The sequence below is a fragment of the Cyprinodon tularosa genome, unplaced genomic scaffold, assembly GCF_016077235.1.
Source record: "Cyprinodon tularosa strain WSP-4 unplaced genomic scaffold, ASM1607723v1 ctg298, whole genome shotgun sequence".
NCBI lineage: Eukaryota > Metazoa > Chordata > Actinopteri > Cyprinodontiformes > Cyprinodontidae > Cyprinodon > Cyprinodon tularosa.
In genome coordinates this window covers 1,080,011-1,094,139 of record NW_024039005.1, presented here as the reverse complement: position 1 = coordinate 1,094,139, position 14,129 = coordinate 1,080,011, and the positions used below count along the sequence as shown (strand labels likewise).

Here is a 14,129-nt window from a genome sequence, read left to right as displayed (position 1 = left end):
ACAAATGCACTTTTTTTGAGAAAAAATTACTTATCTAGATTTTTGCCCTGACTTATGTAATCAGTTTTAACACACACCAATCATTTTTTTATGATGAGAAAACAGCTTCGTTATCTTCAGATAATGAGAAAATTAACTGGTTTGTCGAGAAAACCACTTTTACACGACCGCTCGTAGAACAGCTTCCGGTCCTTTGAATGATTAGTCCTTCAAACAGACAAAGGACACAAACTGAGAGCCACAGTACAGCATTATAGCCTGTAAATCAGCGAGGGGACATAGAAGCAGGAAAGAAGTAAACAGCTTTAAAATGATCAGTAATCAGCAGAGTTCTAATGCCCATCTGTTGTTCTAACAGAAAAAACAAGGTCATTCACTGCCAGAGAGAGAAATTTCACTGTAAAGATGTTCACCTTCCAGTTCTTCACCTACTTCTCCTCCCTCTTCTATGTGGCATTTTTTCTTGGCAGGTAAAAACTTTAGAATCAGGACTTAGGAAACCAGTTGGTCTTTCCTGTTTGGCTTAAGTTTCTGTTTGTTTCTTACACTGATGACAGGATAAACGGCCATCCAGGTAAATACGTACAGATTGCAGAGCTGTGGAGACTAGAAGAGGTAAGCAATTCCAGATGCTCATCTTATCATTTCATAGCTATTGATTACGGCTGTATGGTTCCTATAAGTTTGACTGTGTTTGTTTTAGTGTCACCCGAGTGGATGTCTCACAGACTTGTTCATTCAAATGACTATTATAATGGTGTTGAAGCAAACCATCAGCAATATGATCGAGATCACTGTCCCGTAAGTAATCTTTACCTTTATTTTTACCTAAATTCATTCTGTTTTTTTTTTAAATATTGCATCACTGGGGTCGGCAACCCGAAATGTTCAAAGAGCAATTGTAGGGGCTAAGGTTAAAGCCACTGTGTCTTGTTTGGTTTAAGGTTCCTAACCCACATGCAGAACACACGGAAACAGGAGAAAAGTTCAAAGGTTTATTGAATAAACACAGTGAGATAATGAACTGAATCAAGGGATAATCAGATCCAGGACTGGTTCACTGTTCTGGAGTTAGAGCAGAGCGGCAGAGGGGGGGAACCAGGAGGGTCCAGAGGCTGTCGGCAGGCTGAGGGCTAGGCGGAGGCAGAGCTTGGTTTGACTGCTTGCAGATCACAGGTTTGAGCTTCCCTTTCAGATTCTTCAGAGAGCTGGCAGGCAGGTCTTTGACAGGTTTGATTCTCCAGGGTTCTTCAGAGATCAGACTGACAGATTTCCAACAGAGAAACTCTTCAGGGTTTCTGGTTTCAGGCAGGTTCAACCTGGGGAGCAGAGAGGACAAAACAGATCAGGTTCAGGTTTTCTGGGAGTCAGAGATTCAGACAGGCAGGTTGGCTCATGCTTGCTAACCATAACTGGCAAAACACTCTGGCGCTGGAGTGATGTCCTCTGCCTCCTTATATACTGGTCTCCTGATGAGCAAACAAGCAGCAGGTGGTGCAATCAGCTCCAGCTCCAGGAGAGCTAGAACGCCCTCTGGTGGAGAAAAGTGGACAGACCTCCAGATCCCAACACACTGGAAAAACCGGAATCTTATGGTTGACGTGCTTTTGCCGGAGGGAAATGTCCAGATGCTGTTCTTGCAGTTTAAAAGCTGATTTATTCCCACTGTTGCTTGCTTACAAAATAAAAAAATGATACAAACAGCCAGCTGTGGGTTCATAGCGTTTCCCAGCGTTTGTACATATTGGCTTCTACAGCAATATTGAACAAAAAAAAACAAAAAACAGATCTGCCTGGAGCCGAAAAACTTTAAAAGTCTTATATAACCCTTCTAAGGGCTCTACGTGTATATTAGCCCACTATCAAAATGACTATGCTTAATCCATAATAAAAATTCATGATTAAATGCTTATTTTCTCTGCAGCGCATCCTCGAGAAAATGACACTATGTGACTAATCTGCTGATATTTGCTGCTTTAAATAAAAGTCCAGACAGAAAGGAATAAACAATGGATCATTATTTTTACCTGAAACTAATAAGTTTGCGGTAATTTAATGAATTTAGCATTAATCAGTAAAGAAAAATAATAAAAACAATAATTTTATCATGATCACTTTGTCCTGGAGCGGCCATTTTTGCCCAAGTATAGTAGCCCCTCCCTCCTGCCATCTTCCAGCAGTGACGTCACGGTGCGGTAAGCCTAGCGCCATTCTCCCCGCTTTCCAAGCTAAATCAATGGGAACTACTAGACACATCTGCAATCAACAACAATTATTGAAGATTTCCAGAGGACTTCACCATTGAAATTCACCAGAGCTATAGTGAAACTGACAATGCCCACGTGCATGGCAGCTGGATGCTGGAATACATCGGGTAAAAGTGAAAAAAAGAGTTATTCCACCTTTCTGATTCCTGATCCTCCACGGACGGGTTGGTCGTTGGATCGCCAACTTGAAGAGGGAGGATTTGCCATCGAACTTCTGGCCAGAGAAAAAACCCGTAATATGTAGCCAACATTTGGAAGAAGAATGTTTTCAAGATGACTTGGATAATAGCGCGTTGTGACAAACACCAGATACAGCACTGGGACTTGATCAACAGCCGATACCGCACCGTGACGTCACTAACCAGTAGGTGGCAGTAGTGTTCTTTGACAAACATGGATGCCTCCAGTAAAGCACATTCACATGAAAATTACTCTGAATTAAAAACACTGATCATTTATTGAACAGGATGAAATCATTTCAGATTTAAAGAACTTTCAGAAGTTTGGATTCTGAATGTGACCGGACTTTTCCTTTAGGCTTTACTTCCATTAAATTATTAATGCTTTATGATTTCTTGCTTGGAGGGAATTAGAGAAATACGATAAGGAAATCTGATTTTTTGGTTTATTTGGAGGATTTGAAAAAAAAAATGGAATATGCATTATATGTCTAATACAATCCTTTTCTCCTCCTCATATCGGGGCAAAAGTGGGATGAAATGCATCCTGCAACAGCAGCCTTTTGATAAGGTAATTAGGCTATGAAAATGAAGATAAGCCAAATTTTATTACAACAGCCAGCTGCCTTGCGCAGTGCTGCGCTGAAATGTGAGTCGAAGGCTATGACACTGTTAAAAATAGGCTCTGGCTCTGCACCCTGACGCGCCATCTCTCCGGTTCTGTTTCCTGAAAAGAGATCACTGCGGACAAACTCTTTAAGTCAGCGGTCCCCAACCTTTTTTGCACCACGGACCGCTATATGTCAGACAATTTTTTCGCGGACCGGGGGGGGGAACGTACCGGGTTGACTGTTTTTTACTTGATTGTATTCAAATCCACCGCCCACCACCCCCCACCCCCGGCGTGGACCGGCCGGGCGGGTAAATACGATCAAGTAAAATGATACGACTGGCATAAAATCAAATACAAACAGCATAAAAATTAAACAAGCCGGTCCCATCGAGGCGTAATCGGAGACAATGACACACCAAGTGTGCTCCTGATGTCCAGTCTGCTCCGTAGCTTTGCTTTGGTCGCTGTAACCGCAGAAAATCCCACTTCATAAAGATAGGATGTTATAGATAGGATGAGTCTGAACTGAATTAACCTGTGTCAAGAGGCACAGATGCACCGACTGACGTAATTGGGAGAGAATACAGAATTTTTTTATATTTTTCAAAATAAAACATCACTCAGACTCTGATCGTCGATAAATTATTCTGTGCGGCCCGGTACCAAATGACCGACGGACCGGTACCGGTCCCCGGCCCGGTGGTTGGAGACCAGTGATGGGACTAACGGCGTTGAAACTAACGGCGTTACTAACGCCGTTACCTTGTTTTAGTAACGAGTAATCTAACTAATTACTTTGACTGTAACTATAACGCAGTTACCATTGCAGACACCCCGTTACTGCGCGTTACTCAGGTCGCACAATGAACCTTTTTTCATGATAGGACTCATGCGCAGCTGCGTGAAGCTGACACCCCACCCACGTCAAAAAACTCTGCAAATAGACTGAATGGTTAGTGCAACGTTAGTGCAGATTTGTGCAGAAAAAAATATTGTTTGTGCTACTTTTGTTTAAGAGATATTAAAGATTATTTTTTAGGTCATCCAGAGGTGCGCGCCTTGTCATGAGAGAGGGGAGGATGAGATTCCGTCTGTCAGTTGAATAGGTGGGTGTTTCTGCTGGTGGGTGTTAACGTACAGCACACACAGAGAGATGGAGAGTGAGGAGGACTCCAGCAGCAAAACAGCGTTTTCCACATGGAAATACCGGTGTTACGTCGAGCTGCGTTTCCCCATCACATAACGGTTTCCTCTGCATCTCCACACAGCGCAGGCGGCACGATTCACCGCGCAAGCGACAGGAAACGCGCATGCTCGCTAAAGGCGCGCAACAGTCGCCCTGTGCTCGCGCCACAGGAGAACTATGGAGAGCGTGAACGATCAAATGATTAACCTGACAACAGCCAGAAATGATAGCCTGTATGGAGAAAGGGAGAAATCTGGATGGATGGATGGATGGATGGATGGATGGATGGATGGATGGATGGATGGATGGATGGATGGATGGATGGATGGATGGATACTCTGCCTTTTCAACCTACTGTATTTTTTTATTTTAAACATTATTTGATGGCCCTTGTGGCAGGGATGGAGATCCATATTTTATGTCACACACAGAGTATACATCTAGATAGATAGATGGATAGATAGATGTTGCAGTATCTATAACAACCCAAACACACAGGATTTCAGAATTAGACATCCTCAGTTATTAATTTCATATACTCACCGGATCTGAATGTCCTGTTATAAAACTTCCCATGGCGTTCCCCTCTGATGTCATTTACGTTGAGTTGCAATCAATGCTAAACTGTCTGCAGGTTCTTGTCTTTGTCGTCCGCTCTATTCAGCTGGCTTTGGAAACACACAGCGAGAAGGTGGGGGCCGGGTGTGAGGGTTACGGGGGCGAGAAATGCAAAAGTAACGCAATAGTTACTTTTACTAGTAACTAGTTACTTTTATTGTGGAGTAACTCAGTTAGTAACTCAGTTACTTTTTGGGAGAAGTAACTAGTAACTATAACTAATTACTTTTTCAAAGTAACGTGCCCAACACTGTTGGAGACAGCTGCTTTAAATAACACTTCATAACTTGTATGTGTTAAATAACCAGCAGACATGACAATAGACAATAATTGACTGATATAAATTATAATCTTACTCAGATCAGAGAAGTTGCTTAGAGTTACAGAAGGCAGCTGCTCACGTCTCAGGAAGCCACGATTAACATCTTATTTTACATCATACATGTTAGCAGATGGGCAGACATCCATGGCTTCAGCCTTATTAAAATATCACACTTTGTTCTTAGCTGAAGGACACCGCTTTCATTCCATTCCCAAATATTTGCCACGTACAGAATGCACTGTAAAAAATTGAAATCTGTTTATTTTTCTTTAAAAAAAGAGTATTTCTTTCTTGGATTAAGCAGTTAAGTGATACACTTTGCCAATGGAATAAGGCAATTTACATCTAAAATAAGAAAAAACAATTGCATTGTCTTATTCCAAGTGGATATTATCTAATTATCTTATTTTAAGAGTAAAAATACTCATTCCATTGGCAAATCTTATTATTTACTTGCTTGAATTATGCTAAATACACTAATTTTAAGAAATTTTTACTGGTTTCCAGATCGTTTTTGCAGTGTGGAGATTATAACTATATATCCAGACAGAGGAACTGTCTTAATTATATAAACTATTGTGGAAAACATCAGTTCTGACGCTAACAGCCAGCTAATATTAAGGAGTTATGAACCCACAGACAATCAATGATAATTATCCTTAAAACGCAAATAATTTTTGATAGAAATGTTTGAATTTATTGATTAAATGTATCTATTATACACATTTTTACAGCAATGGAAAATATAAAGAACATTTGTTTGTCCTCCCGCACACTAAATTAAAAGAAAGAAACAAAAATCCATCTTTTTTCCATTGTGTTTGCTTTGAATAAGCGCGATCTGACAGGGGGCGCTAAAGAGCCGGGGGTTGCCGACCCCCGTTGTATCATATTGTATAACATAGTGTGTGTGGTATTAATATTTGATTTTACTAGTCGATATAAACAGAGGCGTAGCCAGAAAATTTTAATAAGGGTGGACAGGCAATAACCAATGTACACTGAGGGGGGGGCCAAAAGTAAAACATCCATATTTTCTAAATAAAGACAAACTATACTTTCCTAAAGCATTTGCTAACAAATAGACGCATATCTTTAAACTTTGGTGCTTTCAAGATAAAAGGTATAGTGAATAAAATTCTTTCAGGTTGAAGTTTTGGGCGAAGATCTTTTCCATTGTCATTACTTACATACTTTTATCAATAATCATCCTGCATAAAATTTATATTTACAAGTACTAATATCTACATAAATTGATTATTTAATACGTTTTTATTAAATTAGTTATTTATCTGATTTCATTAAAGACACATCATTTTCTCTTTACCCCATAAAACACAAAATCTAGTTCTGAAAAGAGCATGAATTCTGTACTTATCATCTTTAACATTGGTATATGGATGTGCATAATTAACCACAGTGTTTTTGTTATCAAGTAATTATGTATATATGAAAAAATAGTAATTAATATATGAAAAATTTAAATGTTTCGTATATTCCACTTGATTATTAGGGGGAAAAGATGATAGCTCCACTATCATCCAGGGGTGGATAGCTCCACCCCTGGATATAAACATTTTGCCTTATAAAATCTTTTTTTAATATGTATTGCTTCATATTGTACTACGGCGCTTTGTTAATCAGATTTGTAAAATGTTTGGCCTAATTGTTGCTGTCCGTCTTTTGCATTAGCTGGTTACACAAGTTCATGAAGAAGAGGAAAAGCTCTCAAAAGCTGCGGAGGAAATGCGGCAACTGCTACAAGAAAGATGAATCTGAGCTCAAAGAGGGAGAAGAGCTTTGTGACAACTGCAAACTCAACGATTGGCAAAAAAACTATCAACTCACTGATGTGGACTCTTTCAGCCTGTTCAACGAGTTTTTGGAGATGGGTATGAATGTTCGCCTCTGGAGACGATCAAAGGCTGGATCTGTTGTGATTGCGCTGCAAAAACTATCTAATAATAGTAAAATGTCTTAAATTAAGTGTATTTACCTTTAATTTGAGCAGGTAAAGATGATCTGTTAAATGGAAGGAGCATTTTTATGCTTAAAATTAGATATTATGCACTTTAAATAAGAGACTGTAGGGATGCACGATATTGGGATTTTGGCCGATATCCGATATTTTAAAACTCATGTAGCCGATAACCGATATCGATACCGATGTTCAAGCTGGACAAAAATAAGTAGTCATTGAAAATAGCAGTTTTGTTATCCATTTCTGACACTTTGAAAAATAATATACTCAAATATATTTTCATATGCTGATATCAAATCGATTTTTAAAAACGCGGTATCGATCTATTTTACTTTCAGAATCTGGTGAAACTTCATTGTTCTGTTACAAACTCTCGTGATATTTTGCAAATTCGTGTGAGATTTTGTTAGTAAAATAGATCGATACCGCGTCAATATATCAACATATAAAAATATGGCAACATTTGGTGAATTTTCAGGGGATTTCGTAGCATAACGATGACATATAGCAATATTTCATTAGTAAAAGAGATTGATATGGTGTTTTTAAATGGCAATATATCAGCATATGAAGATATTGGGATATTTTAATGGATCAATGTTTCTCGTCTCGTCTCGCCTCGTCTTTAGAAGTTTTTAAGTCTGTAAAAAAGAAGTTTTTGAGGAAGAAGAAGTAGTAGTATTTATTTTTTTTATTTTTTTAGACTTTAGAAACTCAGAAGCTGATCAAATATGGGGTTAAATATCGGTGGGGTGGCCGATGTCCGATATTCAGTTTTAAGGCCGATACCGATAGGGGGCCGATTATATCGTGCATCCCTAAGAGACTGTAGTTGTTTTTTCTTATTTTAAATACACATTGCCTTATTCCATTGGCAAAGTGTATCACTTAACTGCTTAATAAAAAAAAAATGCTCTTTTTTTGGTAAAAATAAACTCACTTAGATTTCAATTTTTTGCAGTGTCCTGCAAAAACAACCTAGAAATATGTAAAAATGTATTAAATTAAGTTAATTTAGCCATCATTTGTGCAGTTAAATTAGATGATTTGCCAATGGAATGAGTTTTTTTTACTGATAAAATAATATAATTAGATAATATGTACTTTGAATAAGAAATTGCAATTGCTTTTTCTTATTTTAGATGTAAATTGTCTTGTTCCAAAGTGTCCCACTTACCTCCTCGATTCAAGAACAAAATGCACTTGTTTTAGGAAAAAAATGACTTTTTGCAGTGTGTGACATTATTCCTCTGTGCTTCAGTGATCCAGTTTAGCTTCACCACCATATTTGTGGCAGCGTTTCCACTTGCTCCCCTGTTTGCTCTCATCAATAATGTGATTGAGATCCGCTTGGATGCCATTAAGATGGTCACCCTGGAGCGCAGAATGTTTCCCAAGAAAACCAATGACATCGGTAAGGATGGCATGTAGATACGTAAATATTTTGTAGGCTCATGCATGTTGATATCTTCTTTTTGACTCTCACCTCTCATTGGAACACAAAATTTCAGTCATCAGAACCTTACAACTCGGGGCCGAGCATGTCCTTACTAAGGCCCAAACTGGGCTTTGTCAAACCAGCAAGGAACATCTCCATCGCATTCGTTGCAGGACTCTCTGAAAAACTAAAGAGGACTTTCTCCAAACACAAAATCCCAGAACATTTCAAACCAAACAGACCCTAAAACAGAGACTAGTTCATCCTAAAGACCTAATATGAGTGGAGTGATGTCTGCAGCTCAATGCAGCGAGGAATGCTCTGATCTTTATTTTGGAGAAACCAAACAACCTCTTCACAGACGCATGGCCCAACAGAAGAGCGCCCTCCTCTGGACAAGACTCTGCAGTACATCTACACCTGATGGACAAAGGACATTCTTTGGAGGACCAGAATGTTCATATTTTGGACAAAGAAGACAGGTGGTTTGAGAGGGGCGTGAAGGAAGCCATCTATGTTAAGAAAGAAAAACCAACCTTAAACTGAGGGGGGGGGGGGGGGGGGGGGGGGGACTCAGATTTAAGCTTTCAGAGACCTAAAATGCAGCAATAGACTTGATACTTTCCCGCTATCATCGCAGCCCCTTTATAGGACGACAGAAGACCTCACCTGTTCAGCCAGACCAACTATTCCCTCTAACGACCCCCCTTTCAGAGACATAGACAGGTATGGGGCATTGCAGGCTAACAAAGAAGCCAAACGACCCCCATTCCAAAGGGGGGGACCCGTTGATCCGTTTCTATTTGCATGTTTTCTAAACTAAAACCAGGCTTTGTTGGGCTGCTGGATAAAACCTGGAACTAAACGCTATTTCTGACATTTTAAATTGAAAAATCTTCCTGGATGGAAGAGAAACGTCTTCAAACGAGGAAAAAACTTCAGTGGATTTTTTTTTTTTTTTTGGAATGCATGTTGATGATTCTTTTGTTTCGCCTCAGGTATCTGGACGGACATACTGGAGGTTATTGGTGTTTTAGCCGTCATCGTAAATGGCCTGATAATTGGGGTGTCGTCCGATTTTATCCCTAGACTCTTGTATCGCTTCTACTATGGACCGTGTGCCAACGGAACAGCAACAGATACGGAGTGAGACTTTATTATCTCTTTTTGAAAGTATTTTTATTTTTCAACGGTACACCTACTATTCACTTGGTTATTTTTGTACTTTTAGCTGCATTGCTGGTTACATCAACAACACTCTATCCATTGCATTACTGAGTGACAGCAGAGTGAAGTTTGATCCAAACCAACTGGTCACTCCTGATCACCTAAATGCTACTTCATGCAGGTTTGTTCTCTTTTAGTTCTGCTTTAAGGAACGTTTTTAACCTCTACCTAAGCACAGCCATTTTCTTTTCTCTATCTCTATACAGCTACAAAGACTACAGAGACAGTGACTTTAATTTTACCCCCCAGTTTTGGCTGATTTTATCTGTGCGCTTTGCTTTTGTCATCCTCTTTGAGGTAAGTCTGAAAATAGCGAGCTAAACAGTTTTCCTTTCATCCGACACGAAGCCAAAACCGAACAGCCTCTCTCTTGGTTTGCTAAATGCAAAGAAATCATTTTCTGCATGTTTACAGATGAAAAAAATTATTTATTTATTTGATCCTCTCTTCTTGCAGCACGTTCTGGTCATATGTAAATTCATTGCAGCCTGGTTTATACCTCCGGCTCCAATCGTGGTGAAGAATGAGCACCTCGATCAGAAACACGAAAGACTTCTAGAGCAACTTAAGTGAGTGTCAACCACTTTTTTCTTTTTTAACTTCTAGCTTTTATCTCCCAGAAGACAAAATCTTCCTGTTTCCTTTTTTCTTTGCTCTTCATTAAAACAACAACTCATACAACGACCGCTACACTGCAAAAAAATGAAATCTAATGAGTCATTTTTTTCTTAAAATAAGTGCATTTTTTTCTCCAATTCAGTACGAAAGTGAGACACTTTGCCAATGGAACAAGAAAATTTACACTTAAAATAAGAAAAAACAATTGCATCGTCTTATTACGAGTGCATAATAACAATTTATTGTCTTATTTCAAGTGCATATTATCTAATTATCTTATTTTAAGAGTAAATGTCCTCATCCCATTGGCAAATCATCTTATTTACCTACTCAAATTAAGGGTAAATACCCTTAATTTAAGACATTTTTCCTACTTTTGAGATCATTTTTGCAGTGTAGCTTCAGAACAATGCTGCTAAAAACTAAACTTGATAAAAACCAATAGCCTCTACGAACACTTAAAGGGGAATGCCGTTTTTTTTTACATTTGGCCCTTGATTATACATTATTACATCATGTTCTACTCACCCATATGAGTTTAGTGTCATTTGGAGCCGTTCTGAAGATATTCCGTTAGATTATATCCAACTAACGTCTTCCTATGGGCAACGACTTGAAGGCACAAACTAAACTGTTCATCATTTATTCTTTATGGAACGCCAGCATTCAGAACATGGAGGCCAATCACTGTCCCCCAGACATCCGCTGTTAGATTTTTTATATTTAAATATTTTTTAAACAAAGCGGTGTATGACGATGTTTAAACACTTAATGAATTATTATCAAATCTCTCAAATGTATTAGTGTTCTGATTCAAATTGCACTATTGAAACTTAATCATCGTTTTTTTTTTTTTGCAGAACTTTCCGTCCTGAAACTGTTTAAACTCCTTAATGAGAGAACATTTACTGTGAAAACATAACCCCGGTATGGCCTTCTGCATCTACATCTCAACCTGGGACGGTTTGAAACCTGTTTTATCTTCAACGGAGACCCCCCCCCCGATATTTGCATGATTCTCCTACTAATTTAGGATGTTTATTTGTTTAACAGGATCTTTTTTAAAACTAAACATGGATGAAATTTAAAAAAAAACACTCAAATATGTTGGTTTATTCATCTAGCATTTTGTATGTGCTTTTCTATTTATGTGGTTATATGTTGTATTCTTTGTACATATTATTGTATTTAATAAAATAATGTTTTTATTATAATTCACGGAAAGTCTCGGAAAGTTAATACCATTTGTGCCCATTTTTAATGGATGTAAACCTCTTATTAAACTGTAACTGATGTTACTGGAAATGCTTTTTATAATATTGATGGTATTATATTGTAAGTATTGGCTACTTAGTTTTGGATCTGTGTTCATGAGCCATACAGCACATGAGTGTTTTACCCACAATGCTCCGCTGCACATACTGTAGACTGCTGATTGTGTTACTAAGATGCCTTACAGTGTAAAAATGCAAAATGAAATGCCTGTTGCTTTTTTCAGACGGATTTGATTGCTTGTTTATGTAAATTAAATTGTTTTTGCATTATTACATATTTTTCTTATTAAACACATTAAGAAACTTGTAAGTTTAAGCTTCTTGATTTATAAGCTTGTTGTCAAAAAGAAATAAAGTTATTGTAAATAACCAGATTATAAGGTTAACTGGGAAGGGGAGCTAAAAAAAGCAGATGTTTAAGTCCGCTCTGGGTGCATTTAGATCATATTTATAAATTATCTTCTTAGTCTGTTATTATACTAGAACTCTGTAAAAGAATCAGCGCAAAAAACAAAGAGCAAAGCTAGATAAACCAGTGATATACAGAGAGCCATGCGCTATGATCTGTTGCTCAATTTGTCATGATCTGCCCTGATAGCTGACCTCAATTGTTAATTTAACTCACCTGCCTAACTCTGCCTGCCCGGTCACCAATAATCATATGTTTATTTATATAACCCCTTTCACAGACATAGAGGTCACAAAGTGCTTCGCAAAATTTTAATACATTACATTACATACAATACATTAACAATCACAAAAGAAATGTTCATAAAACAACCCTTAATCTATTGGAATTAAAATGCTTTCTTAAACAAATAGGTTTTCACTTCACTCTTAAAAACATCAACAGTTTGAAGTAGGTGCAAGAAAAGCGGGAGATCGTTCCAGAGCGCCGACGCCACATCCTGAAAGGAGCAATCTCCCCTGGTCCTGTAACGAGTACGAGGGACCAGGAGCAGGTTTAGCCTGGTCTCAGGATTAGCAGACAAACTCAAGTCACTGGTGGATACCTGGAGCAATCACCAGCACCAGGGGCACTAGCACTAGCTAAACCACTGTTTCTGTTTAGCTGAGCCTGCTTGTCTGCAGTCTCTGAACTCTTTGCTCAACGCATGGAACTCTGAACCTGTATTCACTCTCTGGGGGAGTTTTTTTTTTTATAGTATATACTCTAATAATCCCAGAGGGAATTTACTTCTCTGCATTTAACCTATCCCCTTGTGGAGCAGTGGACTGCCATTGTGAGGTGCCTGGGGAGCAGTGTGAGGTTAAGGGTCTTGCTCAGGGAGCCAGAGTGGCAGTCTGTGGGGGATCGAACTCACAATCTCAGGATTGAAAGCCCTATGCCCTAACCACTAAGCTGCGTGAGCTGCCACAGGACCCATAACTGGACTCTATGACCACTTTCAGTTTCTACCTTTAGAGTTTTACTCTTAATGATTTAGAAATCAAAGTGCTGTGATTTAAGCTTAAGCTGCTTTCACATCACAGATCTTATTTGCTAGTTACAACCTGGTGGTTCTATGACTCTGGCTTTGTTCTGTGGACCAATTAGGAAAAAAATCCCCCACCCCACCCCCTGGATCCTAACGACATAAAGCCACCTTAGGTAGCTCTTTGTTGTCATGTTGCTCCTTTTTTTCCCCCTAATGTATTCGTCTCAGATCTTAGTCTTTCTCTATGGATGTAAATACTTCATCAGTTTGCCCGACCTGTGAGCTTTTCTCCATTTACTTTCTCTAAGTGTTGCGATGGAACATTTTCCTCTGTAATTACTCCTACATAATGACTGACCTACGGTCTTTTAGAAGAGGTCTGTGAACAGACTTGTGTCCTCTTTGATAGCAAAGTGTGGACGCTTTCAGAAACCTGCTTTGTCTGATAGTTACTACTAAATATGTCAGCGGTTAATAACTGCAGGATGATGCTCACTGCTCACAACTGATAATACTGGCACAGTGTTCATGGAGTGATTTCATGAGGCAATAAATCACACGCATTCAAATAATCCACACAGTAATAGAAATAAAGTTTTTTGCTTAATGCAAACCGTCTCTCCTTATCTGCTGCTCCCTCAAATAAACCACACTAGAGCTTTCTAGTTTGATTGCTTTTGAAATTTGAATACAATTCGTTAAGATAAATAAATGAATTCATGCATGATTTTTTTACAATTACTCTTGTACTGCATTGTTCTTGTCACTTTGTGTGACTTCGCTGCAGCCTGGTTTTTGCCAACAGATTCAATGCAATTAGAGAAAGATCTTAAAGACTAAAAAAGGAGGATAGGCGAGTTTTATGAAGGAGCTTTAATGGGTTTTAAAAAGTCAAGTTGCAGTTCAGATGTATAACAAATCTAGTTTTTGTTGTTTTCTGTAAGGGATTTTCTTTCCTGCTAAAAAA

At 38.6% G+C, this 14,129-nt stretch overlaps 1 protein-coding gene across 1 annotated transcript in view; it reads left to right on the top strand.

The window, feature by feature from the left end:
* LOC119787422 (anoctamin-9) overlaps positions 1-12,024 on the top strand; it is a 38,722-nt gene extending 26,698 nt beyond the window's left edge. Inside the window, exons 15-24 of the mRNA XM_038291286.1 lie at positions 359-470; positions 558-615; positions 704-801; positions 6,878-7,077; positions 8,428-8,580; positions 9,603-9,750; positions 9,836-9,952; positions 10,038-10,128; positions 10,288-10,400; positions 11,310-12,024. Coding sequence (XP_038147214.1) covers positions 359-470; positions 558-615; positions 704-801; positions 6,878-7,077; positions 8,428-8,580; positions 9,603-9,750; positions 9,836-9,952; positions 10,038-10,128; positions 10,288-10,400; positions 11,310-11,334 — 1,115 coding nt within the window. The 3' untranslated portion in view covers positions 11,335-12,024. The remainder of the gene's footprint in view (positions 1-358; positions 471-557; positions 616-703; positions 802-6,877; positions 7,078-8,427; positions 8,581-9,602; positions 9,751-9,835; positions 9,953-10,037; positions 10,129-10,287; positions 10,401-11,309) is intronic.
* Positions 12,025-14,129: the final 2,105 nt, after the last annotated feature.